Consider the following 14591-nt stretch of genomic DNA (forward strand, 5'->3'; position numbering starts at 1 on the left):
CGGCCCGGCCGAAAGGGGCTCGCACCGGCGGGGCTGCCCGGCCGCCCGCCTGTCTGCGCCGGGGCCGCTGGTGAGGCGGGGCGGGCGCAGGCGGACGGCGGGGCAGCCTGGTGTGCTGAGGCCCCGCGAGGCCCCGGGGCGGAGCCGCCGCTGCCAATGGGCTCCGGGTCGCGCAGCCCGGCCCGGGGCGGCCGCTCGGAGCGGGAGAGGGACCGGGAAAGGGAGAGGGACCGGGAGCGGGACCGGGATCGGGATCGGGATCGGGATCGGGATCGGGATCGGGATCGGGATCGGGATCGGGATCGGGGGCGCTCGCGGTCCGGGAGCCGCGGGCGGCGGCACCGCAGCCGGAGCAAGAGCCGGAGTCGGGGCCGACGCCGGGAGCCGAGCTCGGGGTGAGTGAGCAGCTGGCCCGGAGCGGCCGCACCGTGTCTGTGGGGAAGCGGGGCTGGTGTGCCGGGGCCCGCGCGGCCCGGCCCGGCTGCTGTCCCCAGCCCGGGCCCGGCGGGGGACGGGAAGGGGTGCTCGGTGCCGCCGGGCTCGGGCAGGGCTGGGGGCGGGAGAGTGGGGCCGGGCGCTCGGTCCCAAGCGCTGCTCGTGACAGCGGCTCGGGGCGATCAGGGCTGGCGCCGCAAGCACCTCTCGCTGTCTCGGCGCTGCCGGTGGCGCTGGGCCCGGGCCGGCCTGAGCTGCGGCGGGGAGACGCTCCGTGCCCGGCACGGCCGCGGCCTTCTCCCGCTGAAGCCCCGCTGTGCCCCCCCCAGCTCGGACTCTGGCGATGAGAGACAGAAATGGAAAAAGAAAAAAAGGAGCAGCAGCCGCGATCGGCACCGTAAGGACCGGAGGAAACAGCGCTCACGGTCCCGGGGCCGCTCCTCCGGCTCCAGCCCGGAACGCGGGCGGGACAGGGCAGCGCGGAGCCGGGAGCGGCGCCGCCGGAGGGATGGATCCAAGTCCTCCGTGTCCTCCGTCAGCTCCCCCTCCCCGCCACGGCCCCGGGGCCGGGAGGAGCCGGGGCAGCAGCTGAGCCTGCAGGAGCGGCTGAGGCTGAGGGAGGAGAAGAAGAAGCAGGCGGCTCTGCTGAAGGCCTTGGAGACGCCCGAGGAGAAGCGAGCACGGAGGTTGGCCAAGAAGGAGGCCAAGGAGAGGAAGAAGCGGGAGAAGATGGGCTGGGGTGAGGAGTACATGGGCTACACCAACACCGACAACCCCTTCGGGGACAACAACCTGCTGGGCACATTCATCTGGAGCAAGGTGAGCTCTGCCATGTCCCTGCAGCCAGGTGGCACAGGCAGGAGGAGTCGGGGGGATCTGTGCCTGAGGTGGGGTCTGTAGCCAGGAGGATGGGATAAGGAGATGGGTCGAGAGCAGGAGAGGGACTTGGAGCTGCTGGGAGCTACAGGCTGAGTGCTGGGCAGCATTTACTGGGTCAGGGACACAGAGATGGTAACGGGAATGCAGCACTTCTGCTATAGGAATGACAGAGGGCTGGGCGTGTTCAGGGTTAGGGTTAGGGAGAAGAGAAGGTTCTCTGGAGAAGAGGAGGCTCTGAGGAGACCTTAGAGCTCCTTCTGGTAGCTACAGAGGTTCCAGGAGAGCTGGAAAGGGACTTGACAAGGACCCTGAGGGGCAGGACAAGGGGAACGGCTTCCCACTGCCAGAGGGCAGGGTTAGATGGGGAAAGAATTCTTGGCTGGGAGGGTGGGCAGGGCCTGGCACAGAGTGCTCAGAGCAGCTGGGGCTGCCCCTGGATCCCTGGCAGTGTCCAAGGCCAGGCTGGACATTGGGGCTTGGAGCAGCGTGGGACAGTGGAAGGTGTCCCTGCCATGGCAGGAGGTAGAACAAAATGATCTTTAAGGTCACTTCTAATCCAAACCATTCCATGATTCTGTGATACTGTTGTGCTGGCACTTGCCTCACCAGGCCAGGTGGGCTATGTGGGCTGAGTCTGGGTTTGCTGAGGGGCTTCAGGAGCAGGGTTTGAGTGATTTAGGGACCTTCAACAGGATCAGTGCTCACTGGAACAGCAGAAATGGGTGAATGTAGTAGCATTTGCTGGCCAGTGAAGGGCTGTGGAGGTCCTTGGGTTCCACAGCTTCTCTTGGCTGTTCTGTTTAAGGCACTGGAAAAGAAAGGGATCAGCCATCTGGATGAGAAGGACCTGAAGGAGAGGAACAAGCGAATCCAGGAGGACAATCGCCTGGAGCTGCAGAAGGTGGGATAAGATGTCCCCTCCATGTCACTGTCTGACAGAGAGCCCTGTCTACAGCCTGGTTCTCTCCATCCCTCACTGGGAAGTCCCCATTTTCTTCTCCTGGGGGTGTCCAGTCTGTAGGATTCTGGGGGCCACAGAACCCTGGCTTCTCCTATTCCAGGATGAGAAACCTCTTCCCTTGGGGTTGAGCCCAGGAGCTCAGGAGGTGCTGAGGAGGACAATGCCAGGTCATGACACTGAGGCACTCAGTTGTGCCTGTGTCCCCTGTCCCCCACAGGGCTGGCAGTGAGCCCAGGCAACCTGGCCCTGCTGGCTCCCAGCTCTGTAGGAGCTCAGGCTGATGGCAGGAGCCAAGGCAACTCGGGGACAGGTCTTGGCTGTGTCCTTGAGCAGGTGTCTGTGGTGTCTGCACAGTGGCCCATCCCCAGTGGCCTCACAGCTCTGTCACCCTGGGCAGGTGAAGCAGCTGCGCCTGGAGCGGGAGCGGGAAAAAGCCATGCGGGAGCAGGAGCTGGAGATGCTGCAGCGGGAGAAAGAGGCAGAGCACTTCAAAACCTGGGAGGAGCAGGAAGACAACTTCCACCTGCAGCAGGCCAAGCTGCGGTAAGTGTGCAGCTGCTCAGAGCCAGGCCTGGCAGGCAGCAGAGGATGGCACTGCTCTGTATCCCCCACTGTCCCTCTGTTCCTCTCCCTTCACCAGGTCTAAGATCCGGATTCGGGATGGGAGGGCGAAACCCATTGATCTTCTGGCCAAGTACATCAGTGCAGAGGACGATGACCTGGCCGTGGAGATGCACGAGCCCTACACCTTCCTGAACGGCTTGACTGTCTCTGACATGGAGGACCTAGTGGAGGACATCCAGGTGCCTGTTTTGCTGCCCCTCTGCCTGGGCTCAGGGCTTCTCTACCAGCTCTGCTTTCCTCCCCGTGGTGTGGAGCAGGTGCCTGATGTCAGGTTTGTCTCCTGCCTGCAGGTATACATGGAGCTGGAGCAAGGGAAGAATGTGGACTTTTGGAGGGACATGACCATCATCACAGAGGATGAGATAGCCAAGCTTCGCAAGCTGGAGGCCTCTGGGAAAGGAGGACCAGGTGAGCAGGAGAGCAGAGCCTGGTGTGGGTGTTGGGGACTGTGAGTGGTGGGTCACCTAGGGTGCAGGGTCTGCCACGTGTGCTCAGGTTCAGAGGGGCTCTCTTGGACCTGCTGGATGGAGGTTGTGGGTCCAGCAGCTGTGTCTGGCTGGGGTCTGGCCTCCTGCTGTCAGGAGAACCGGGATGAGTGCGGCCAAGTGCCTGGAGACTGACCGGCTGCCCTCACCTGTCCAGGGGAGCGTCGGGACGGCGTCAATGCCTCGGTCAGCTCAGATGTGCAGTCCGTGTTCAAGGGGAAGACGTACAACCAGCTGCAAGCTCTGTACCAGGGCATCGAGAGCAAGATCCGGGCAGGAGGGCCCAACCTGGACATCGGGTACTGGGAGAGCCTCCTGCAGCAGCTGAAGGCTTACATGGCTCGGGCCAGGTGAGAGCAGAGAGTGGGGGCAGTGCAGACCCTGCCATGAGCAGAGCTGGGGAGGCACAAACCCAGTTGGTGGAGGGAATGGGAGAGGGTGTTCTACCTTTTGTGAAATGGCTGATTTCCAAGAGGGGAGCAGGGCTGGACATCCAGTCCCTTCTGCAGTGGTGATGTGTAGTGAGGTCTCCAAGAGGGAACTGAACTGGGGCTTATTCACCCCAAAACCATCCAAGCCCATCGGGTTTCTGCCTATGGAGGTGGGAGTCACAGCTTTGGGCAGTGGGAGTGAGGTGGTTCTGCTGAGTGGGACCCAAGAGCTCCTCTCCTCTCTCAGGTTGCGGGAGCGGCACCAGGACGTGCTGCGTCAGAAGCTGTACAAGCTGAAGCAGGAGCAGGGTGTGGAGAGTGAGCCACTCTTCCCCATCATCAAGCGGGAGCCGGCCTCCCCCAGTGACAGGTGAGCAGCCACCTGGGGCTGTCCCCGGGGCACCCCGGGCAGAAAGGCAGCCTTGTGCCCCTACCCTTCCCAAGGCAGAGCCCAGGTGAGCAGAGAATGAGGGTACCATCCCCGTCCCAGTCCTCTCTTCTCCCTTCCATGCAGGCTGGATCCTGAGGAGAGCCTTGAGGCACAGCCAGGGCCATCCTCAGAGCCAGAGGCAGAGCAGGACACGGAGGCCAAGGGAGAGGCAGAGGGGGAGGCCGTGCTGATGGAGGAGGATCTGATCCAGCAGAGCCTGGATGACTACGACGCGGGCAAGTACAGCCCCCGGCTGCTGGGCCCCAACGAGCTGCCCTTCGACGCCCACGTGCTGGAGGCTGAGGAGGACACGCACCGGCTGCTGCTCCTGCGCCAGCAGCTCCAGGTGACAGGTGAGTGCAGCCTGCTCGGCATGGAGAGCGTGCAGTGATTCGGGGTGCAGGGCTGGAGGGGACACTGCCCTCAGGAAAGGGCAAGAGCTGGATCTGCAGCAGGAACCCAGAGCTGACCTGGCAGAGGGATGCCCCTGGAGCAAAGGGCACTGTGGCCTGGGCAGGAGCAGAGAGATGGTGCTCAGGGTGCTCCTGGGGGACCTGCCTCAGTACCACCAAGGTGTTTGGGTGCAGACAGGCACAAGGGGTGTTTTGGTTGAGTTTTCCAGCACAGCTCAGCCCAGCACTCACTCAGAGCCCACCGGGCAGCACACACATTCCTGTGTCCAGTTCTGCATCCTCTGCCCAGCAGCTCCTTCTCTCGGCGTGCCTGGAGCAGTGTTACATGGCCCAGGCCTGGCTGGCACTGCAGAACCTGATGTCATCTCTTCCCCCTATAGGTGATGCTTCCGAGAGCACCGACGACATCTTCTTCCGTAAGGCCAAGGAGGGCATGGGCGCGGATGAGGCGCAGTTCAGCGTGGAGATGCCGCTCACGGGCAAGGCCTATCTGTGGGCTGACAAGTACCGGCCACGCAAGCCCCGCTTCTTCAACCGTGTGCACACGGGCTTCGAGTGGAACAAGTACAACCAGACCCACTATGACTTCGACAACCCCCCCCCCAAGATCGTGCAGGGCTACAAGTTCAACATCTTCTACCCTGACCTCATCGACAAGCGCTCGACGCCCGAGTACTTCCTGGAGGCCTGCCAGGACAACAAGGACTTTGCCATCCTGCGCTTCCATGCCGGGCCACCCTACGAGGACATAGCCTTCAAGATTGTCAACAGGGAGTGGGAGTATTCCCACCGCCACGGCTTCCGCTGCCAGTTTGCCAACGGCATCTTCCAGCTCTGGTTCCACTTCAAGCGTTACCGTTACCGCCGGTGAGGGGCTGCTCAGCACCCTCAGACACCTGCCCGGGGTGGTCGGGGGTCTCATCCCACAGCACAGACACTGTTCCATGGATATCCCCAAGGCCTGGCTCAGCACTGGGCATGTTCCTGAGGCTTTTCCCTGTCCTTGCATTTATCATGAGGGACCCTGAGACTTTGGTATAAATAAAATAAGGATTGTTTTAGCCATGAGCTCCTGAGCGTGGGCAGCCCCACTGCTCCTGCATGACATCACCAGCCAGTACCACACGGCCAGCGCTGGGAACTCCCCTGAGGACTGGGTAGTGCTTAGGGTGGGGTGTCCTCACCCCTGTGTCTCCAGGGTCTGTTGCCCCATCCCCACAGCGTCAGCCCCATGCACTCCCTTGCCCCACTCCAGCCCCCTCCCACTCCCAACACCTCCCCTTACCAGTGGCAGACCAGTCCAGCTGCTGCTCCCCAGCTGGAGTCACAGGGCCCTTGGCTTCACCAGTCCAGCACTGCCCTGGGTCCTGGGTCATAGCGGGGCCCCTCACCCTCTCTGGGGCCCCATTCCTGGCACGTCCTCCCCTGGGATCTGGCTTCCCCAGCCTGGGAGTGCCGCCACATCCTTCAATCCTGGCTGTGGCATGGGAGGCTTTTAGTGGCTGCCAGGCGCTGGCTCTGGCGGAGCGGAGGAGAGGGATGCTGGTTGGGATATTTCCTTACAGGGGAAAATCCGGATTCCAGAGCCTGCAGTCCCTCCCACACCATGCCTGTGAGGCTCTCCCTGCCCTGGACAAGAATCGGCTGCACTCCCCAGCACCCTGTTGATGAAGTGGGGGTTCCTGAGGGCCTCTAGTGATGTTCAGATAATTTTTGGGCACCTGAGGGGCACTTCAGGGTTGAGCAGATGACGACCACGGGCCCAGCCACACTCCTCTGGGATCACCCCACATGGCTCCATCCCCACAAGCCCCCAAACCCCGGGCTGTCCCCACTCAGGCAGGCAGGACAGGGTGCTGGTGAGCAGTGCCCAGGGGTGCAGGAGACCTCTGTCCTGGCTTCACTGAGAGGCCGTTTCCTACCTGCATCCGCCCTCTCCCCAGTACAGGCCCATGGTGCAGAGACTTAGGGGGCTGCCCAGGTCCCCCAGCACTAGGGCAGAGCCAACCCTGCTGTGTGACCCTTCCGGGCCTTGGGGGCTGCCCCATGGCTCAGGAAAGTTGCCTTGTCCTGCTCCTGGCTCTGCTGGCTCTGCTGGCAGGATCCAGCCCCACAGCCACCGTGGGAGCTGGTGCTCAGGAGGCTCCCATGCCTGCCCTGGCCACCTCCACTTGCAGGGCTTGGCCTGCTTCAGATGGGGTGGGGGACCCTGACTGCCTTGGCCCTGCTGGGGATGCCCCCTCCCCATCCTGCCAGACATCCCCAGGGCCAGCAGCTGCACCGGACACATTCCCTGGCCTCTCCTTCCTGTGAGTTATTTCCAGCTGCTGCCTGTGCAGAGGGGTTTCAGGGCTCAGCGCAGGAAGTGAGTGAAGGGAGGAGGAAACGGGAAAAAACCCAAACCCCAAAGCTGGTGGTTGGTGCCCTCCCTGCCCAGCTGCCAGGCAGAGCCTCCCTCCCCACAGCCTGTCCCTTTCCTTCCTGGGCACACACAAAGGTGGAGGAATTCCCCCAGAAACGTCCCGCTGTCTCTCCAGCCTGTGAAGGGCTCGTGTCCTCTTCCCGGCACTGCATTTCCTTGCGCTCCAGGCCCTGGGTGAGGTCACTGGGCAGGCACAGGAGCCTGAGCTCCCGAGAGCTGCTGCAGCCTCTGAGCATGGGCCGGGGCCAGATCAGGGGCTGGATCCGGCTGAAGCCCCTGACGGCTTTTCCCTGACCTGGCTGCTCTCCGTGCCCCTGTCCACATCTCCCCTACGTTTCGGGGGAAGCTGCCACGGCGCAGCCCTGAGCCGGGCAGGGGGACACAGCAGCTCGGCCGGTTCCTGCCCGGGCCGGGCAGTCGGTGGAGCTGCCTCGTGCCCCATCCCCTGTGAGCGCAGCTGCTCCCGGGCACACCCCGGCCCCACCCGGGACAACAGCGGCTGCCGAGCCCCGCGCGTTTCGCCGGCGGTGGGGCCACTCCTGCCCCCGGCACACAGGGCCAGCCGCCATCTAGCTCTGCGAGCTGGCCCTGCCTTCCTCCCGGGCTTTCGCTGTGACAATCTTTGCTCCAAACCAAGGGATGATGGGCTCTGCAGCCCCCCGCACTGCCGAGCCAGTGCAAGGAAAACCTGCCTAGGCATCCACCTGAGCGCCGAGCCACTGTGCCCCCTGCTTGCCTTGACGGGATGCTGGGTGCTCGGGATGTCCCCGCGTCCCCCGTGGCCTCAGGCGCTCTCAGCTCTTCGGAGCTGATGGAGACGCCGCGGCCAGAGCCGAGCTCTGCCCTCCTCAGCGGAGCACGAGGAGCAGCAACGGAGGCCATGAGACCATGGGAGGGAACACTGCCTGGGGACGTGCCAGCCCAGCTGCTCTCGGGTTTGGACAGCGCAGCGACAGCTCGGAGCTGCCGGGCTGGGAAAACCCCCGGGAGGTGAATCCCCCCGGGGCACGGACGGCACCCAGGGACCCTGGCCCTCGGCCACCCCAGTGCCCGGAGCCGCAGCTGCCTCTCCTTTCTCGGGTCCCGGGGTCACTGCGGGGCTCGGCGGGGGACCCCTCCTCTGGCGGACCCCACCGCGGCGCCGGCCCGGGTCCCGCTGGAGGGGCGGCACGGCCGGACCCCCCCCCGCCTCAAGCCCGCCCGGGTAAACAAGTGAGTAACGGGGCAGGAGCCCAGCCCCGAGACGGACTCAGCCGCGGGTGCCGCCACCGGGGGGGCTTTGTGTGCCGGCACCGGGGGGGCTGCGCCGGAGGGACGCTGTCGGGACCGGGGGGCGACCCCCGCCTGGAGCCCCGTCCCGAGCGGGGAGGGAGCGGAGAGGGACGGGGCCGGTTCCGGGGGGCGCGGCGAGCCCGGCCCTTCCCCCGCCCCGCCGCGGGGCTGAGCCGAGTCGAGCTGAGCTGAGCCGGGCTGAGCAAAGCCGAGCCGGGCTGAGCTGGGCCGGGCTGAGCAAAGCCGAGCCGGGTGGGTCCCGCCGGCAGCGAGGTAGGGCTCGGGTCTGCGCGGGGAGGGAGGCGTTGGAGGGGGGGCGAGAGATGCGCGGCCAAGGGGGCTGTGAAGGACAAAAAGCCCAGAAGGCTGGGATGGACGGACAGAGAGACCGGGATGGACGGACAGAGACTGGGATGGGCGGACAGACCGCAGGGCTGGGACGAACGGAGGGGCTGTGCGGGGCTCTGGGGGCTGTGTAGAACGGTCGGGGCTCCAGGAGCTCCCAGGGCTCAGCCGCCGGGTTCGCACACAACCCCGGGGATCGGGTGCGTTTCGGGGGAGGAGAAGCGGGCACCCCATGGTGAGGGACGGACACGTGGTGCCCCTGCTCCCCCCACTGTGTGTCTGTCCATCGGAACCAGGATTTGCTTTCGGGGCTCCCCCGCCGGGACGGTTCCCCCCCCGCCCCCATGTGCCGCTGGCTCCTCTGGGAAGAGCCGGAGAAGGACCAGGAAAGGCTCAGGAAAGGGCCGGGAAAGGAAGGGTCTATTTCGGGCTGTCGGAGTGGGCGGCCCAGCAGCCTTGAAGCCCTCGAGATGCCGCGACGCTGCGGGCGGGGGCAGCGGTGGGGCGGGGGGCCCTGGTGCCCCCGGGCTGCCGAGTCCCGGCTTCTGCACTCCAGGGCTGATCCTCCAGCCACCGCCTGCCCGGCTCCGGGCTCTGGAGATTGGAATGGGGTTGGTGCCAGTTGTGTCCCAGTCAGCCCTGGGTCACAGCAGGGACAGGCGAGGACACGCCTGGCAGGGACCATCCTGTGTGTCACTGCTTCCCTGGGATGTCCTCTGTCCTGGGTGTCCTAGGGATGTCCCTGCTCCAGGCCAGGCCCACTTCTTCAGCAGCAGGTCCTTGTGATGGTTGTGGGGCCAGGGAGGAACACTGATGCCCTGACAAGTCCTCATCCCCGTGACCTTTCCTGTTCCAGCTGATCACCTCGACCCGATTTGATGCCCCAGGGCCCCAGCCTGGAGGGGGATGGCAGTGGGAGCACATCCATCCCTGACAGGTGACACAGTGTCCCATGGGACCACCTGCAGCAGGGGCATCAGGCTGCAGAGACAGAGGGGATCATGCAGGGAAAGTCACTGTCCTGGAGAGGTCCAGCGAGCAGAGAGTGGCCACGCAAGGGATAAATGCAAATACCCTGCAGCATCTTCTGCACAGCTGCCCTGTGGCTCAACACCATGTCCAGTGGCAGAGCCCAGGTCAAGGGTGCACATGGGGTGTGAGGGGAGTTACTGCTGTCTGGTTTTGGGGTCCCTTTGCAGGTGTGTGGTGCCCTCTTCCCTTCCTGCTCCCACCCTGGCCTGACCTTGCAAGCCCTGTACAGGCCCCATGCCCAGTCCTGCCCGGGGAAGCCTGGGGAGGCAGCAGGCTGGGGCAGACACTGATAAGGAGCAGCCTCCCTCACTCCCCATCTGCCTTTCCCTCGCTGCCCTCGGATGTGGCCAGGGCAGGAAGCAGTACCCAGCAGAGGCAGGGCATTAGTGCCTGCACCAGCCCCCCACACCCCACTGCCAGTGCCTCACAGCCTCCAGCAGAACATTTCAGAGCTAGCTCCTCTCCTCCAGGATTTTACCCCTGCACCCCTTGCCAAACCCTTGCTCGCATGGGATCTCCATTTTGCTGGGTCCAGAACCCCAAACCTGAGCGCAAGGGGTTGGTGGGGACAGTCCCTGGGCTCAGGATTTCTCTTCTGCAGGACCTGCTGTCCCCACATGTCCCCACATGTCCATCCTCCTGCAGTGGCTGCCCCTGATGAGGGGAAAATGGCGAGTGGGGACCCCGACCCCCACATGAGCCCCTTCCTGGAGGCACCACTGGTGTGTTCTGGCACAGCAGGGGTTCCCTCACTCCCAGCCCTGCAGATGCTAAGTGGCTGTAAATATTTGATTTCCTCTAAATGCTGTGCCTGGCCGAGGCAGCTCTGCACAGGGGGCCTGAGCCCAGCTCAGACCCCTCCGAGCCTCCGGGGTCCCTGTCCAGGCCACAGTGGGCAGTGGATGAGGGTCCAGGTTGTGGTTGTGTCGGGGCAGGAGGTGAAGGGAGGACAGGGAGGGGATGTAGGTAATGGTGAGATTTGGAGCTTCTGGGGCTGGTGCCGCCTTGCCTGGCCACGGTACCACCTCAGGGAGACCCCCCCGCTGGACACTGTGGCTGTGAGTTCCCAGGTAACAGGGACAGCAGGGCAGCATCACCCCATGGGCTCTTGAACCCCAGTGAGGAGAGGGAGCACCCTGGGACAACGGGAACATGTTTGGGGACAGCACCCTGGCAGTGTGGGTGGGTACATGGCAAGGGACAGCTGGAGTGGGACTGGCACACCAGGTACTCGCGTGGCATCACTGTGGGGCAGGGGTGACTTTGTCACCTCCCAGAGGACTTGGGAAAGGCTGGTGACTCCTCGGGGTCTTAGAAAGTCGTGCCGAGGCCTCACCATGTGTCTGCAGGGCCGACGCCTCTGGGGCTGCCGCGGTCCCTCGGGGAGCAGTGAGAACAAACAGCCGCAAGTTTTCACTCTTGGCTCATGGAAAAAGCCTGGCCCACCCTCGCAGTGATTCACCGCCACATTCTGCCAGCCCCCCACACCAGGACAGGAGAGAGATGGGGACGAGCCGCCACCACCACCCCTGGCCCCTTCCCCGCTCCCCAGGGCTGCGGGGCCCGAGGCAGAGCCGGGGCCGGGCACGGGCAGGGCGCTGCGGCGCTGGGTGGGTGCCGGCACCCCCAGCCCCACGTGCGGCCGGGGTGAGGCCCCAGAGGATGTCGCAATGCTTGGCCCCATCCCAGCCCGGCCGGGCTGTGGGATCGGCGCGTGGCTCGGGTGTGCGCGGTGGCTCCCGGCCCTGCGGCCACCCTCGCACCCCCGGCCGGACAGGGGCTGGCGGCCGAGGGGTGTCTGGGTGAGGGACGCGGCACGGGGCTTGCTTGGGACACGGGGACCCAGAGCCAGGCCAGTGATGGACCAACGGCCAGGATTGGCAATGATCAGGGCTGGTCTGAGGTTTAACTTGGCGACGAAGGACAGGTGGCAGTGCCACCCTGCACGAGGGAGGGGCACCGCAGTGGGGCTTTGCAGGGGTGGCGGGTTGGGGTGGAGCTGGGCATCCCACTGGGGCCACTGGGCTGAGGACTGTGTCAGCCAGGAGGGTGGGCTGAGGCAGGTGGTGTGGCAAGAACATCCACAGTCTCGAGAAATAGGTCCCAGGAGGAGAGGAGGGGTCAGCTCCCTGTGGGCGTCTGTGTCCCCAGGTTGTCCAGTCCCCACTGTTGCCATGTCTCTGTCCTGTCCCACATCATCTCATTTGCAGCCTGGACTAATTAGCAATGGAGGGCTATGTAGGACCAGGAGTTGGACTTGACAAACCTTGTGGGTCCATTCCCACAGGATATCCCACGATTCTATGATTCCCAACTGCTTCCCGGCCCAAGTGAGGCAGAGTGGCACTAAGCGGGCTGTCTACCTCCACAGCCGTCCCTGTCACACCCTGTCACACCCTGTCACAGCCACTGTCCTGGTGACAAACACACAGCTCCCACTGCAGGGGATGCCAGGAGGGCAGAGCAGGTCTGTCACCCACACTGGCTGTGGTTTGGCAGCGGTGCCAGGGTTGCAGCACAGCCTCAAACTTGTACCTCAGGTTTCCCCAGCACACTGGAGGAATGGGACATCTCCACATTGAGCTCAGGGATAGGCAGAGAGTCAGGATCATGCCCTGGTGCAGCCACCATGTGCCTGCATCCTTCAGAGTGAGTCCCCCACCGTGATGGAGGGTGATGGCCCAGGGATCTCTGGCTATGTGCCCCCGGGGCGGGAGGGAGCCCAGCTGTCAATGACGAGTTTCCTGCGGCACCCGCTGTGCCGGGATTCAGCCTCGTGGCTGCAGCCCCATGTGGCTCGTGGCCGGGGACAGTTAATCCCAGCAGCTGCAGGGCTGCAGCCCTTGGCCTCCACTGCAGCTGTGCCTGCAGCTGGCACGAGCCAGGTCCCGCCCTGGTGTCCCTCTCCATGGGCTGGGGTTCCACCGTGGTGTCCCCCTCCACAGCCCCTGGAGGACCCCATATCTGCAAGCTCAGGGTGGGTGATGGGTGGGCTTGGCCTAAATTCCCTCTGTTCCCCCCGCAGGGCAAGGCGGGATTGGTGCCAGCAGCAGCCAGGGGCTCCGGCCATGGAGGAGAGCCAGGAGGGTGCCTGAGGCCGCTGGAAGGAGCAGGAGGGAGTGCGGGACATGGAGCCCCCCAACAGCAGCACGGCCGGGCAGGCGGACTCGTGCTTTGGGGTGTTCAATGCCAGCGATGGCCGCGCCAGTGCACAGAACAGCATCGCCTCGCCCTGGTTCTCCACGGCCTTCGGCCTCATCGGCCTCTGTTCCAACCTCTTTGCCCTTTGCGTCCTGGTCAGCTCCTCCCGCAAGCTCTCCAGCCAGGCCCGCTCCTCCTTCCTCATCTTCCTCTGTGGGCTCGTGGTCACAGACTTCATGGGACTGCTGGTGACGGCCTCAGTCATCATCCCCTACCACTTCACCAAGTTCTCCTGGGCCGAGGTGGACCCTGGCTGCCACCTCTGCAACTTCCTCGGCTTCTCCATGGTCTTCTTCGGGCAGTGCCCGCTGCTGCTGGGGGCCACCATGGCCGGGGAGCGGTTCTTGGGCATCAACCGCCCCTTCTCGCGCTCCACCAGCCTCTCCAAGCGCCGCGCCTGGGCCATCGTGGGGCTGGTGTGGGGCTTCTCCTGCTCACTGGGACTGCTGCCGGTGTTGGGGCTGGGCCGGTACACGCTGCAGTTCCCTGGTTCCTGGTGCTTCCTCACCCTCCTGCCTGACACCGGCGACGTCGTCTTCTGCCTGCTCTTCGCGCTGCTGGGCATCCTCTCCGTGCTGCTCTCCTTCGTCCTCAACACCGTCAGCGTGGTCACACTCTGCCGTGTCTACCACGATCGCGAGTCGGTGCAGCGGCGCCGCGACAGCGAGGTGGAGATGATGGTGCAGCTCGTGGGCATCATGATTATCGCCACCATCTGCTGGATGCCCCTCCTGGTGAGGCCTCTGTCCTGGTGTGCCCCATCACCACCCCTCCATGGCCCTCCTGGATCTTCATGTCCCCCCTGTTCCTCCTTGTGGGGCCTCAGTCTTGGTGTGCTCCCCTCACCCTCCCTCCATCTCCCTCCTGGTGTCCCCCGCCCTTCACAGTGAGGTCCCAGCTTTCAGTATGTCCCCTCCATGTCCCTGCTGGTGATGTCCCAGGTCTGGAGGTGTCCCCTTGGTAAGACCTCCCCTGCCGGTGTCCCCCTGCCACCTCTCTACACGCCAAGTTGGCCCCTGGTGACAGGCAGAGCAGGTGCTCCCCAGTGCTCCAAACCAGCCCAGGACTCCTCCAAGGGGCTCAGTGCCTCGACCTTCATCATTTCCCCACCCTGGCGCAGCTCATGGATCCTCCACTGACACTTTGTCCCTTTTTCCCCCCAGATCTTCATAGTCCAGGTGGTCCTGCAACACCTGCCTGGCCAGGCACAGGTGCTGCCCTCAGACACGCAGGAGATGCTGCTGATCTACATCCGCATGGTCACCTGGAACCAGATCCTGGACCCCTGGGTCTACATCCTGTTCCGCCGGGCCGTGCTGCAGCGCGTGTACCCCCGGCTGCACCCCCGGCCCTCCATCGTCTCCCTCACCCCCTCCCTGCCCCGCAAGCTCACCGCTGGCTCCGTCCTGCAGTAGCAGCCCTGGGGACGGGCACCAGGCAGGGGGGCCCGGCCATGCCCCCGTCCCATCCCTGATGGATCCTCATCACCCGCATCCAGGGGCTTTCCCCGCCCCCCGAGCCCGATACCCGAGGGGCTGTCAGGGGGCACAGGGCTGCTTCCCCCTCCCCGTCCCCAATAAAGCACAGCTTGTGCAGCTCTTGGTGCCCACTGGGGGTGACCACCCGGGGGGGCCCCAGGGAAGGTGCCTGGGGGGGGATCC

General features: G+C 64.7%; 2 protein-coding genes across 3 annotated transcripts; both read left to right on the forward strand.

The window, feature by feature from the left end:
* Positions 1-141: 141 nt before the first annotated feature.
* On the forward strand, positions 142-5726 carry CACTIN (cactin, spliceosome C complex subunit). Its single transcript, XM_039566350.1, has 10 exons — positions 142-395; positions 765-1254; positions 2120-2215; positions 2673-2818; positions 2916-3078; positions 3190-3307; positions 3542-3734; positions 4063-4185; positions 4330-4598; positions 5039-5726. Exons 1-10 carry the CDS (start codon positions 157-159, stop codon positions 5527-5529), a joined length of 2328 nt encoding a protein of 775 aa, XP_039422284.1. The 5' UTR covers positions 142-156; the 3' UTR covers positions 5530-5726.
* A 2107-nt stretch (positions 5727-7833) lies between these two features.
* Positions 7834-14527, forward strand: TBXA2R (thromboxane A2 receptor). 2 transcript variants are annotated; one of them, XM_039566444.1, is made up of 3 exons: positions 7834-8292; positions 12755-13664; positions 14094-14527. In XM_039566444.1, exons 2-3 carry the CDS (start codon positions 12858-12860, stop codon positions 14343-14345), a joined length of 1059 nt encoding a protein of 352 aa, XP_039422378.1. In that variant the 5' UTR covers positions 7834-8292; positions 12755-12857; the 3' UTR covers positions 14346-14527. The 2 variants fall into 2 exon arrangements, with proteins under 2 accessions (XP_039422378.1, XP_039422379.1); XM_039566445.1 differs by lacking the exon at positions 7834-8292 and adding an exon at positions 8526-8625.
* The last annotated feature ends 64 nt before the right edge of the window (positions 14528-14591 follow it).

Source organism: Corvus cornix, chromosome 28 (genome assembly GCF_000738735.6).
Source record: "Corvus cornix cornix isolate S_Up_H32 chromosome 28, ASM73873v5, whole genome shotgun sequence".
Taxonomy (NCBI): domain Eukaryota; kingdom Metazoa; phylum Chordata; class Aves; order Passeriformes; family Corvidae; genus Corvus; species Corvus cornix.